Source organism: Adiantum capillus-veneris, chromosome 9, assembly GCF_014529385.1.
Source record: "Adiantum capillus-veneris isolate H3 chromosome 9, ASM1452938v2, whole genome shotgun sequence".
NCBI lineage: Eukaryota > Viridiplantae > Streptophyta > Polypodiopsida > Polypodiales > Pteridaceae > Adiantum > Adiantum capillus-veneris.
This window is the reverse complement of record NC_140939.1, coordinates 99,542,188-99,555,323: the sequence shown is the minus strand read 5'-3', so window position 1 is coordinate 99,555,323 and position 13,136 is coordinate 99,542,188. Positions and strand designations below refer to the sequence as shown.

At 40.9% G+C, this 13,136-nt stretch overlaps 1 protein-coding gene across 1 annotated transcript; it reads right to left on the bottom strand.

Annotated features, from left to right (window-relative positions):
* Positions 1–3,847: 3,847 nt before the first annotated feature.
* On the bottom strand, positions 3,848–6,434 carry LOC147450885 (organic cation/carnitine transporter 4-like). Its single transcript, XM_086519878.1, has 3 exons — positions 6,298–6,434; positions 5,729–6,212; positions 3,848–5,438 (listed from the first exon to the last, which is right to left on the bottom strand). The coding sequence occupies exons 1-3, from the start codon at positions 6,376–6,378 to the stop codon at positions 4,285–4,287; spliced, it is 1,719 nt and encodes a 572-aa protein (XP_086376004.1). The 5' UTR covers positions 6,379–6,434; the 3' UTR covers positions 3,848–4,284.
* Between the last annotated feature and the right edge of the window lie 6,702 nt (positions 6,435–13,136).

Below are 13,136 nucleotides of genomic sequence, written 5' to 3'. Positions count from 1 at the left end.
AATAGCCCCTTAGCACTTGTACTCCCTTCTTATGCCTCCCACCTAAAAGCTTTTCTCACCTTTTTTGCCTGTACCCCCCACATTTAAAGAGGAATTACTCACCTTCCAAACTAGCCTCTCCTCCATTACTATGGTACTTTGTATAGTTTTTTGAACCATGGCACCCTACTTATACCCCTTCCTCCCTCCCTTTTTTATATGCACCACTGATGAGCTAATATAGCGAAATGCGTTTGGTTTATACATATGAGTTATTTCCTCTTACCCCCCCCCTCTCCTCTATTTGCCTTTAGCAAGTTTCGCTCGCCATGGATTAGTATTACAAGCATCTTGCCAAATCTTCCATGCGATCGACTTGGCCGGTTACGGCCCTTTGATCCCAAACCTACCCACCATGCAGAGCCCTATCGTGGGTCATGCTGCTTGTGTGGGGAGGGTGCCCAAGTTAGGGCGCCGGTTTGTGTGAAGGGGAAAAAGAAACATAGCGATGGCAAAAAGCGATAGACAATGAAGGGGGGAAGGCATGAGGGGTCAAGATTGAGCCTCCCGGATCTCTGACAGTGACAAAAATAGTCCCGAGGCCTGGGCGATCACATCAAGGGCAGCCTCATCTTTCCCCACATAGGTCGGTTGAGCAGGGTTCCTGCCTCAAGAGCTCGTTCCCATAGCGTCTAATTCTGCCAGTAAGGAAGTATTTCCTGCGGCTATGTCCCTACCATGGAAACTCGCATGCAGAAAGGAGAGAGAGAGAGAGAGAGAGAGAGAGAGAGAGAGAGAGAGAGAGAGAGAGAGAGAGAGAGAGAGAGAGAACATGTAAGCCACGACCAACCACCACCTCTGCTTTCCCCCTCCTCCACAGCTCCCGTATCCCCTGAGCTCTGATACCAATGTGAGACTGAGGGGACTAGACTATGCATCTCTCCACCCGACCACACCCTATATAGGCCCTGTCTGCTAATAATAGAGCCCCCTTGACCGCATGTATGTCATGGCCCTTGGCCTGCCACATGGTCTTACCCTAGGCTTGACATTGTGGATATTTAATGTATGCCATGGTTGCCACACTGCCTGACATTTCTCATGCATTGGGAGTTGTCAGTAGATTTGTGTCTAATCCTAGAAAACCACAACGGGAAGCAATGAAATGCGTTTTCGGTACTTAAAAGGTACACATGAGAAATGTATATGCTTCGAAATGGGTACATTGGAATTGTGAGGGTTTTATGACTTAGACATGGTAGGAGATCTTGGCACTCGAAAGGTACACATGAGAAATGTATATGCTAGGGAAAGGGTACATTGGAATTGTGAGGATTCTATGATTCAGACATGGCACGAGATCTTGACACTCGGAAATCCACCATTGGGTATGTCTTCACTCTTGCTGGTGGGGCGATTTCTTGGTGTTCAAGACTACAAAAAATAGTGGCATTGAGTACTACAAAGGCTGAGTATTTTTCAGTCACATTGGCTGCCAAAGAAGCTGTTTGGCTTGGCCGTCTAGTCAGAGATTTTGGTCTTCTTGCACGTGCTTCAATGCTTGATTATGATAGCCAGAGTGCAGTATATTTGGCCAAGAATGCCATGTTTCATGCTCGTACCAAACACATAGATGTTCGATACCATTTCATACGATAGGTCTTGGCTGATGGTCTTGTCACACTGACTAAGATCGAAACCCAAGATAACCTTGCATATGCTCTCACTAAGAGTCTTGCAAAGTGGGAGTTGGTTAGCTTAAAGGTACCACTTCGGGCCTTTAAGTGGGTGGTTGTTGGGTGTAAAGGCCCTCCTCTCCCCCATTATGTAAAAACTCACATCACTAACTCTGAATGTGAACACACCCCATACCTTAAAGGTATATAACATTGACTTATGTTTTTTTTTGTGTACATCGATTTTGTACACGCAAGGCTTCTGCGTACATTTTCTCTCTCTCTCTCTCTCTCTCTCTCTCTCTCTCTCTCTCTTCTTTGCAGAACCCCATCGCTACCTCTTGCTACTTCTTACGCAACCAACATGATGCCCATGAGAAACTCAGTAAAGGTTACCCAAGTAAAGGATTTCCTCGTCTACGAGAAGCAACCATCTTCCCACTGTCAACGAGTGCTAGCTCAGTTGATAGAGCAAGAGCCTCTTGTGTCCAAGGTCTTGGGTTCAAACCTCCTTGACAACTCGTGTGACATGAAGCCCTTAGGGGCTGTTCCCATGGTCCATATGATGGGTTGGCCACCCTTAACCGACTGGGATGCTCCACCTCACGGAGTCGGGTGTGTGAGTTGTAATTTCAAGTTCCTACTCTCTCTAAAAAAAAAAAAACCATCTTCCCACTATAGACAAAATCGTACCAAACTATCATCACCTATGATGTTATAAGAACCCCCTACTCCATGCCTTTAAAAGGCTAAAATGTACACTCATTCTAGCAGTGTTGAATCAAATAAGCTCTCATTATTATCATTTATTGGAATCAATTGACCCCTTTACCTCATGAAGTCACAATTACTACCCATAATCCACTTTAATCAATGATACTAGAGCCATGGTGGGTGATTAAGGCCCAATTCAAAAATCTTACTAATTTCCTACATTCTTCATCTCTCTAGAAAATAAGAGGTCTACCTCTGTAGGACATTTTGCTTTTAGCCTTCACTAGGTGAATAGACCATCTATTTAGGGCAACTCCCCTCTCTATGCTCAAGATTGCAATGAAGGATCCCGGGTTAACCATTTTTTGCTAATTAAGTAGCTCACTAGGCAACATACAAAACCAATGAATAGTCTAACTCCTGACGCTCTGTAAATTGAGTTCAATTGGGGTAGGCACTCCATAGCACTAAGTAACATGAGGTCCTTAAGATCCTTGGGCGGTGGGATCAACGACTCTTGGCCCCCGCGTGATTGTTGTCCTCCTCAAAGAGAGGGATCCCATCCCTTGTCTAGTGGATGCTATAAAGTCTTTGCAAGCCAATGGGAGGAAGCTCCAGGAGGATGGATAAGAAGGATTTTCTAGAGGCATATGTTGCTACTCCATTCCAATTTCCACAAGAAGAGGCGTCACATTTGTGGGAAGGACGCATCCTGCCAAAACATGCATTCGATGCAAAGGAAGTAACCAATCATTTACACACCTTCAATTCAAGTACAAAAACAAAGCTAATGGAGAGAATGCAAAACAGAAAGGTAAAGCAAAAGTTAATGTTGATGAGGTCACACATTTTCATTTAAATTTGGAGAGTGATGTAGTATGGAATCTCTAGATTGATCTCTTTGTAATTTGGATAAAAACTCTTTGTACCTAAACCCTTGCTTGGGAATAGTCTCTAATTGTTGTAACACACATTATGAGGAGGCTCTCTATTTCTGTAGAGCCCTCTTCTCTTTTGCTAAGTATTGTATCATCTTAAGCTAACAGTAAGGACAAGGTTGTTAGGGAAAGCTTAGCTTATGCCCGTTTGTGTTATCGCCCTTGCCCGGGCTAGAAAAATACATTTTTCCTAACCGAAGGAAATAAGGGCAAACTTGAAATTCTGTCGTTTTTTGGTCAAAATTTGAAGCTTTTGCCAGTAGTTACACTAAATCTTGTGTAAAGTCGCCAGTTTTCTTCAAGGCAAGCTCAAAACCTAACCGAGATTTTAAGATTTTAGCTGGTTAAAATACACTATACCCCGGGTTTTTTTCTAACACTGACCCTCCCCTTTATCATCGGGAACACGCACTACTTTGTGTGGTCACTCTTACATATGCTCTTTGGTTATATCATATTGTACATTATACAGTTAAAGGAAAGTCAAGCCATGTAAGGCTGTGATATGTGAAGGAAGGAGACCATTGACAAACTAATGTCCAAAATAATAAAATTTGAAATGTACCCCTAACTCTCTTCTCTCCTAAGGCTTGTTTTATTAGAAACCCAGAAAAATCTACTTTTTTTCTTCTGGTTAGGCACACACTCAAGAATGGCAGCACATATTACCAAAAAATCGATGGCCACTTATGAAGTAATGGTCTTGGTAAGGAATTGAGCTGTCCACTTTTTCTTGTCTTGGCTTCTAGTAGGACGAGTAGGATATGAATTATGAATAATGGATATTCAGTCATAATGCATGCAAAATGCTGTTTCGCAACTTTCGAGATATTGCAGGAATGTATTCGGGCAGCAATCGACATCTTACAGTGTATGGCCAGTTGTAATTGTCAACTACAATATCCCACATGTATTAGCTGCAATGCACTTGGCAAGCACTGCATGCTAGCTACTCCTTGGCAATATGCAAGATGCAATCAGACAGGATCCTTGTATTCTAGCATGCCTTGGATAGTCTCGTGCATCGGCTTCTCAAGTGTTTCTGGCAAATACAAGGCAAGGAAGGAGCTCGTCAATGCCATGACAGCGAACACACTAAAAGGAAGCCATCCATACACACGGGCTGCAGTGGCAGCTAAGGCGGCCGTTATGGCGCCCACTTGCGCCGCCTGCGCTGCAAGCCCCACTGCTGCATTCCTGACTTCTGTTGGGAAAAGCTCTGCTGTGTAAATGAATACCAAGTTATATGCAGCTGAAACTCCAAAAATAGCCATCATCCCACACCCCATTCTCACTTTTGTCTCCCCCACCAGTGCACCTCCCAAGCAGCTTAATCCGGAAACCAGAAGCGCAAGCACTAGCACGGGTCGCCTCCCATACTTTTGCAACAGCACCGATGTGATCAATGATGCTGGCATTTCCCCTACAGCATTCAGAATAAGACCAAGTGCGATGTTACCTGCTGCCACATTCGGAAGATTCAAATTAATGCCATAGTAGCTCAGCCCATTGCTCAACCAAATGAAAAGCAAGCTCAACATTCTTTTCCTAAGACTGGAGATCTTAAAGATATCAAGCAATCCCGCTGCCTTGAGGAGGCGGGGGGTGTCGACCATCGACACATCTTGTGGCGAATCAAAATGCTCTGCTTTCAGGGCAATCGTCTCCGGAATAGTTCGACCATTTCTTGATGCCACCTGTTTGAGGAGGGCAAGAGCCAGATCTGCTTTGCCATGAGCAAGGTACCAACGGGGAGACTCCCCCACCCAAGGTAGGATCAGGAGGCAATAGAGGATCAATGGGATTGAGCTGATCACGTAGAGCTGTCTCCAGGAAGAAGAAAAGGAGGCAATGGCTGATAGGAGTATGATCCCACAGGAGTAGAAGAAGAAGATGGACATGCTTACTGGGCCCCTCTTTGAGGGTCCCACCAACTCTGTGGCAAGCACAAAAGCACATGTGCCCATTCCTCCGAGACTGAAACCTGTCGCTGTTCTCACCACTGCATAAACCCAGAAACTTGGAGCAAAAGCAGAGAGCAGGCCAAACATGGAACCTAGGCAACTTGTACTAAGTAACACCTTCTTTCTTCCCAAAAATGAGTCTGATAGGCATCCACAGACACCGGTGCCTGCAAGGAGGCATGTAAATGGTGAAACTCGGCGGCATAGGCACCACAACAAGCAGAAAACAAGGACTGAATGAAATGTACTTGAGTGTGTAATGCGTTGTGGGTGTGTGTGCACGCGCGCGGGAGTAGGATGAGATCCATGACCACGCAAGCACAATATGCAGATCAATGCTAGAGCATATGCTTAAAATAAGCTGAGCCCCAGCAATGCAAGCAAACCATGTGCTCCTTTCGCCAGACTTGAACCCAGAACATCTCTTATGGACTGGAAGCAGTACTATGGCGCATACCTAGCAATGCACCTGCGAAGAACAAGCACTGAACCAAGCCCACTTTGTAGCTGTTGTTGCAGATGAGCCCCCACTCTGAGACAGTGGATGTTCTGATGCCACCCGTCCACTCCCATTGGGAAGAATCCAGAGAGCAGATCGAAGAGGTAGAGACGCAAGAGGAGCTACCCTGTTCTACGCATGCCCACGCGGGGATTCGATCCGCAAAGACCATGGCGAAGGTGAGCATGGCTTGTAGGAACCACACCAGGCTGACAAGCGAGAAATGGAGCAGTTGGGAAGGGCCCAACTCGCCGACGCATTCCTGCAGCACCTCATCGATGGAGAGCTCCCGCCTCTCATTCTGCTTGCAGCATTCACTAAGTAATGGACATTGCCGCTCTTGCTCATTTGCAATCAATGGCATGTTGAGCGGGAGAGTGTGAATTGGCATGTTGAATGGGCAGAGAGAGAACAGACAAAGAAGACCTTGAGGCTTGCAGTCCTATAACATGCCTTCAATGTTTGTAAAATATACTGAAAGGTTCGAACCATTTAGAATAAAACCTAGAAAATTTGGCACCCCTTACCTGGCAACTGTTACACATTATTGGCCGGAATCTTTGTAGATTCCTCCTCACACCAAGGGCTGCGTGATCATTTTGCTTCATCAGCGCCCAGGCATCGAGCTCTCAGCAGTTCTAGCCCAAAGCCAGGCATTGAGCTCTCACCAGTTCTAGCCCAAATGGAGACATATTTGGTAGCCACCTAATCAATGTCGCGTTGCTATTCGATGAGGGTAGGCCCTTAATATAAGAAAAAGGTTTCGTCTTTTGGCCCTACCTTTTTCGACTTGACCAGCCGCCTGTCGTGCATGCTCGCCGTCATCCTTACAAACTTCTGGTGTTTTGGCAGAGCCGCCACTATCCCCCTCTCTTTCCAACCCCTTTTGCCTTTCAGTTGGTTACCCCTTCCCCCTGGCATCTTCGCAGATTTTGCTAAAAAAAAAAGCATTTCTCATAATCATCCATATGTACTCTATAACGGCAGTGAGAGTGCCCTTTACACATGTCGAGAGCTACGAGTTGAAGGCTACACTCCAAAAGTTGTTTGTGCAAGATAGAGAGAGAGAGAGAGAGAGAGAGAGAGAGAGAGAGAGAGAGGTCGCCGGCCGTACTAGTACATACTATAAAAATGGCCAAAACAATTTCAATGTTTTCAAGCAGTGCTTGAGAAAAACATAGGTTTAGTGTAATCCCACCTTTAAAATTCGAAATTTACCTTTTAAGATAAAATTTGTAGGTGAGAAAACCTACAAATTTTAAAGGGTTTAGTGTTCTTCTTTTGCAAACACCTCTAAATGTGGGCCAAAAACCTATAACCTTTCTCACTTAAAGCTTTTTCAAGCTTTTGGAGAAAAGTTTTAATGGAGCTCTCTTTCAAAGTTAGCTCAAATTGGGCTTCTCTAGGTTAAAACCCCCAAAAGGGATCCACGTAACTTGGCATGTTGTGATCTCCCTACATGTTGGATAGAATTAGGTAGCAAGGTGTTCATTGAAAAGCTCTCGTCCAAAGAGAATGTGCAGCAAAAGACGCGGCTTCAAAAATAGAGCGTAGCAAAAACGCGAGCATACAACTTTTTTTGTGTGGATCAAAAAGTGGGGTGGAAAGCAAACCACAGAAGGGCGTGAAGAGGATCGTTGTGCCATGGGGCTTCAAACCTAGCATCTGACGGTCTGCATGCAGAGCTCACTGCTCTAAGCCACCCAACCACTTGAGCTTTTGTGTCCTCCTATTGGTGCACTCACGTATTTTATGAAGAGGCTAGTTGCATCCTCCCTTCCAGTTCCATGGGCGGATTTTTATTAGGGGTTTTACCCTACCAGAAGCTGCAACCTTTCATGGAGGGATGAGAAATATCTTTTTCCTCAGCTTCACTTTACCAAACCAGTGTACAGAGCTAGTCTTAGACAATTGCCATAGGCCATACAAAACTGCACTTATCTATACTTTTACATTTCTATTCCTTAAAAATATCTTCTCTAAAAAGATAGCAATCCTCTTTTGTCATTTTACCACCCCTAAACCTCCTCCTTCTTTTTCTTCTTCTTCTTCTCTCTCTCTCTCTCTCTCTCTCTCTCTCTCTCTCTCTCTCTATAGTTGTGTAGCTATAGATTTAGTGTTGCAACTATTTTCACATACAATACTATGGTAAGCCAAAATTTGAAAAAACGTTGGGGGAATTCTAATTGCAATCCATAGAGGTCCATTTTTGCATGAACCCCTTTAATTAGGGCCGGTTCAGACTAGGCAGTGGAAGAGAAATGCACAGGGGCGTCAAGGCTCCACGTAGAAATTTGATTTGTTGGAGTTGAGGCAGTCTTCCATCGGGTCCTCCATTTTTCTTCCGAACCCCCCCAGAACAGTTGATGGCCTCTCTCATGCCCCTTCGCTTTTTCACTGTTCCTCCTCCAACATTGTTCACACTAGGCGACAACAGATTTACACATAGCTATTATTTCCGCCCGTTGAATCTGAACCCAGTCTTTTTCTCTTTGAGATCATCCTAGATTTTCTCTCATTTTTTAGAGTTTCACAGGTAAGGATTTTTTAAGTGTAAATGAATGATGTCCCAACCTTAATAGTCATGTTTTTGCATCCCTCTACCCTCTCGCTTGTCAGAATTCTCTCTCTCTCTCTCTCCCCCTAAAAAAGGGAGAAAAACAAAATAAAATGAAAGAAAAGCAACGACAAAAGCGTCCTTATAAAAGATTGCTTAAGGGGATAATTGTCATTGCGACGAACTTTGGGGATGATTGGATTATAGTTAAATCCTAGGTGTCCCTCCTACCCTAATAATAGCTCTAGTAATTGGAGATTTTCTTCTAAATTCTATGTAACTGTAGAAATTTTAGCAATAAAATTTGATGTACAACTTTCCTTCTTAAGATATTTTTTTCGTGGTATAGAGGACAAATTTTTCATAAATCTTTCATTGGACTTGCTTGTCTAAAAAATTGTCCTTCTATAAGAAATGGAAGTAAAATAAGGTACTTGCCAATGGAAGGGATACTTTAAGTTGCCCATCTAATTTACAAAACAGGAACATGTTATATCATTGGAAATGGGGAAGTAGTATGTAAAATAGAAGTGTCTTCTAGTCTTCATGCATCTCTATTCTCCATAAGTGTGGCCAAGAATGCTTTTACCTACACAATTTAAGCTTGTAAATAGGAGTTCTACAAAAATTATTCACAAACATATTGCTTCGTTACAAAAATTGACTTATATTTGTAAGAAAATTACCAAAATACCCCTTTAATTTGTGGAAATTCTCAAAATACCCCTCAAATTTCAAAAATTCCCAAAATACCCTTGTATCTTTGTTGGTTGAATTGTTCAAGATTTTTAAATCTTTATTCTTTTTTTATAATTGAGATCCGTTTTTGCATGTTTAACATGTAATTTGCCACAAATTACCTCCCAAAAAAAGGCAATCATGTCTAAAGCTAATAAGCAATTCATCTCCAAAGCCTACATAATCGACTCAAATTTTGGATTAGCATCTTATATTGATAAGCAATGAGTCTTCTTATGAAAAGCTATAAATTTTTTAATCTTTGGAGAAATTTAATTTCGTAACCAGAGGTATTTCGGGAATTTTGGAAAATTTGAAGGGCATTTTGGGAATTTATGCCAAAACATTGGGGATGTTTTGGGAATTATTGAAATTTGAGGGGTATTTTAGGAATTTCCACAAATTAGAGGGGTATTTTGGTAATTTTCCCTATATTTTTTGTGATATTTTGTCATTAGATGTGAAAAATGAAATTGTGCCCTTCCATAAGGAAAGGGTAGTACCTATCTTTTGGAATTATTGGTGCCATTCAAATCCTAACATTGATGTCAGTAGAATTATTGGTGAGACACATCACATCTTGTGCTATGTGAAAGTGGTGCTGCCAGACTATGTGACAGTAGTATGTGTGCCATTATTCAAATTTGACATGATTGTCCACTTGTGTTTTCTAAACTGTAAATCAGCATGTTTCCCACTTTACAACTAAAGGGAGAGGGACAACTTACATGGGAAATAAAAAAGTCATAGAGAGAAGGACAAAAGAGATAAGATCTCAAGACATGGACACTTGATGTCATTTTGAGAAGAGAAAACATTTTGGCCATACTCAAATAAAATTTCCATGTGACTTGCCAATGGTTGTGAGTCTATTATTATCACTGCCATATTTTGGGGCATATTCTACAATAAATTAGATGACAGCAGTGCACATGGGTGGAAGCATGATCGATAGGTGGACTTAGTACCTATGTCCGAGGCAAAATTTTTTGAGGATAGGTATTAGCATATCAACTCTAATTGAATTTCTTATTACAATGAAAAAATTTTCTTGCACTTTGGATCACTAGCTACTACTTTGTATCACTAGCTGCCGCACTTTTGACTCCTCTAACCGGCTAGCCTTCTAGTCGGCTTGTTCCTCTTTTTTTTGGTCCGCTTCGCTTGACAAAAACAAACGAGGAAAGATATAATCAACAACTACTTAAAAACACAACTACACACACACATATATATATATATATATATATATATATATATATATATATATATAGAGAGAGAGAGAGAGAGAGAGAGAGAGAGAGAGAGAGAGAGAGAGAGAGAGAGAGAGAGAGAGAGAGAGAGAGAGTTGACAATACTTGAATAAAAATATTCACCATTAGATTGAAGTCACCTTTACAACACACTCGTAGTTAATGTCTAAGGAGAGAGAGAGAGAGAGAGAGAGAGAGAGAGAGAGAGAGGGAATCTTCAACACTTACATACATAAATTCATCATTAAAATTGGAATCATCCGTATGCAACACTTGCCAAAGATAATATCAAAATCATAATCTAATTCTTCTTGACGCAACATTAGGTGCGATGAATGTCCAAGGCCCAAAAATTTCCAAGTTATGATTTACACATTTAGGTGTCTCTATGTGGGTAAATAATCTCACTTGATATTGTTCATGATGACCTATAATACTAGGCATTGCATTTATGGGCCGCACAAAGCTAACAAACCAAATTGTGGCATAGATCTGATTAGTGTCCTCATGGGATCAAAGGAAAAGTGGTAGTAGCCAAGATTAAGGGTCAAATTCATCCCTCCCGGATATAGTAAGCTATCTCATATGCCAACAAAAAATGTGCGGATGTCTGCAACATTGGCTACAAAGTAAAGAAAAATTGTTAGCTTTGAATAACTTCCCAAAAACTCCTTCAAAACCACATTTATAGATCTGTTACCTTAACAAACCTAAATTTTCTAGGTACTTGAATCAATCTTATTGCCGATATATGCCCTCTCCATTGTAATGGATATGTTGGAAAAAATGGAACAAAGTGTAAGTTCGTAAAACACAAAGAAGGGATAGGTAAACTTTTCAAAGCCCAAAAAAAGGGATGGGTATCATAAATTTCTCCTTGCACAAGCTCTGATGGCTCACCAACAATATAGCAAACATCACAACAATGATCCATCTACCATCACAAATAAGTTTACCGCTATACTTAGAAAAATCAATGGAACCAAGGAGTAGACGACATTATATGCTTCAAATCATTCCATTTTCCTTTTGTAACACTTCATGTAGAAATTATTGGAAGTGATTCCACTAACTACTACACTACCCTATTCTGAATCAATTCTATTATCATCAACCACAACTTGGATAGCAGTAGAAGACTTAACATGTGACATTGAAACATAAAATTTTGCATGGCTAAACACACTTACGAGAAAGATGTACATCTCCTCACATAATCACTCATATTAGCATAGCTTACCTTAGTAATTAGCATGGTAGTATTTGCATATAGTCTTGCTCTTGAGCATTGCTTGGGCTCTTGAGCTTTTTGTCTTTTTTCTTCCACAAGGGAAATTTCCTATAGGGTTTGAACTTTGTGGATGGGATCCTTGTGTTGTCGATCGTGCTTTCGAGACCTTCGTGATTGTGAACCCATGCTTAGTTATAAAAATGATGAAAGTTAGAATAGTTAGTGATTGAATCAATAAGACATGGAGGGATCCAAAACTCAATGATGCACAAATGAAGTGCTTTAAAAAAAATAGAGTTTTTATACATTTGCTTCATAGTGTAACTTAAAAAGGGTAAATCTCGATAAGATTACATCCATCCAATTTTAGAAAATTAATTTAAATAAACTCTTAATTATCTTATGAATTTTATGACATAAGTAAACAAAATGGTATTTAATTTTTTTCTAATGATATTTCAAGTAAATAGAATTTTATAATTAATTTGTACTTTTAAAAATTAAAAAAGTACATATAAATATATGAGTATCTTGATTTTTACTTTTTTGCATTATTTTTTTTAAAATTTAAAAATGACATGACTATTGAGGTGGCCATGCATGAATGACATGGTCATCCATGTGGCAAGCTGATGTGGATGATTGACGACATGGAATGCGTAGGTGGAAAGATAAGGTGGCGGATGGGATCCCCTCATCTGCCATGTCATATGATGACGTGTCAAAATGGTAACATGTAATGATTAGGTGGCAAAAAAGGAGGCTGATTAGTTGGCGAGGTGGCATGCTTGGTGGCTCATGAGGTGGCAAGTAATGTGGCAAGCCATGCAAGCAATACTTACACGTGGCATGTGAGGTGGTGGATGACATGGCACTTAAGGTGAAGTGGCATGCAAGGTGGCAGTGGAGGGTGGTGGATGAGTTGGCAACTAGAGTGACATGGCAAGTCAAGTGTTAAGGTCAAATTATTTACATGGAAGGTGAGATGGGGTGATGACATGGACCTTTGGTGATGTGGCGGCTTCTTTGTATGAGGTGGACTAGGCAACTAGGATTAGGAGAGTAGGACCAAGTCATGGTTGGTTGACAAGTGTCAAAATTTTTAGGCTTGGTATATTACCAAACCTAAGGAGGCACACCTCAAGTGAATGGTGCAAATGAAAAAAATTAACACAATGGAAAATTGTCTTTCCTTACTCAAATTGACTCAAATATTTTTCTATGAGGACCTTACAGTAAGAGTCATGACATATATGAAAATCAAAACGAGTGGAAATGTACATTATTCATTAGATTTTAAAATAAACTTCAAGGTCCTCTAAGCATTCTTTGTTATTTTTCGAAGTAGATCTTTAAAAAATGAACTGTTGAAGTTTTTTTTTTTTTTTTTTTTTGCATGGTCACATTCCTTGGGTCATATTCTATCAAACCGTTGGATCTTGCAAAATAAGTTCTACTTCATTAGATATCTTGTGCTAAAAGAATAGGTTTTTGTAAATAAAAATTATAACAAAGAAAAATAAATAATACTTATGTAGAGATCCAAAAAATTATAAGCAAATCAAGTTTAATTGCTTGCCAAGTAAA

Bases quoted from the DNA above. Each gene is read 5' to 3' on its own strand.
- LOC147450885 (XM_086519878.1), bottom strand. From the start codon at position 6,378: ATGAAGCAAAATGATCACGCAGCCCTTGGTGTGAGGAGGAATCTACAA. The intron at 6,213-6,297 runs GTAAGGGGTGCC...GGCATGTTATAG, and splicing joins TAATGTGTAACAGTTGCCAG to GACTGCAAGCCTCAAGGTCT. The intron at 5,439-5,728 runs GTATGCGCCATA...GCCTCCTTGCAG, and splicing joins CTTCGCAGGTGCATTGCTAG to GCACCGGTGTCTGTGGATGC.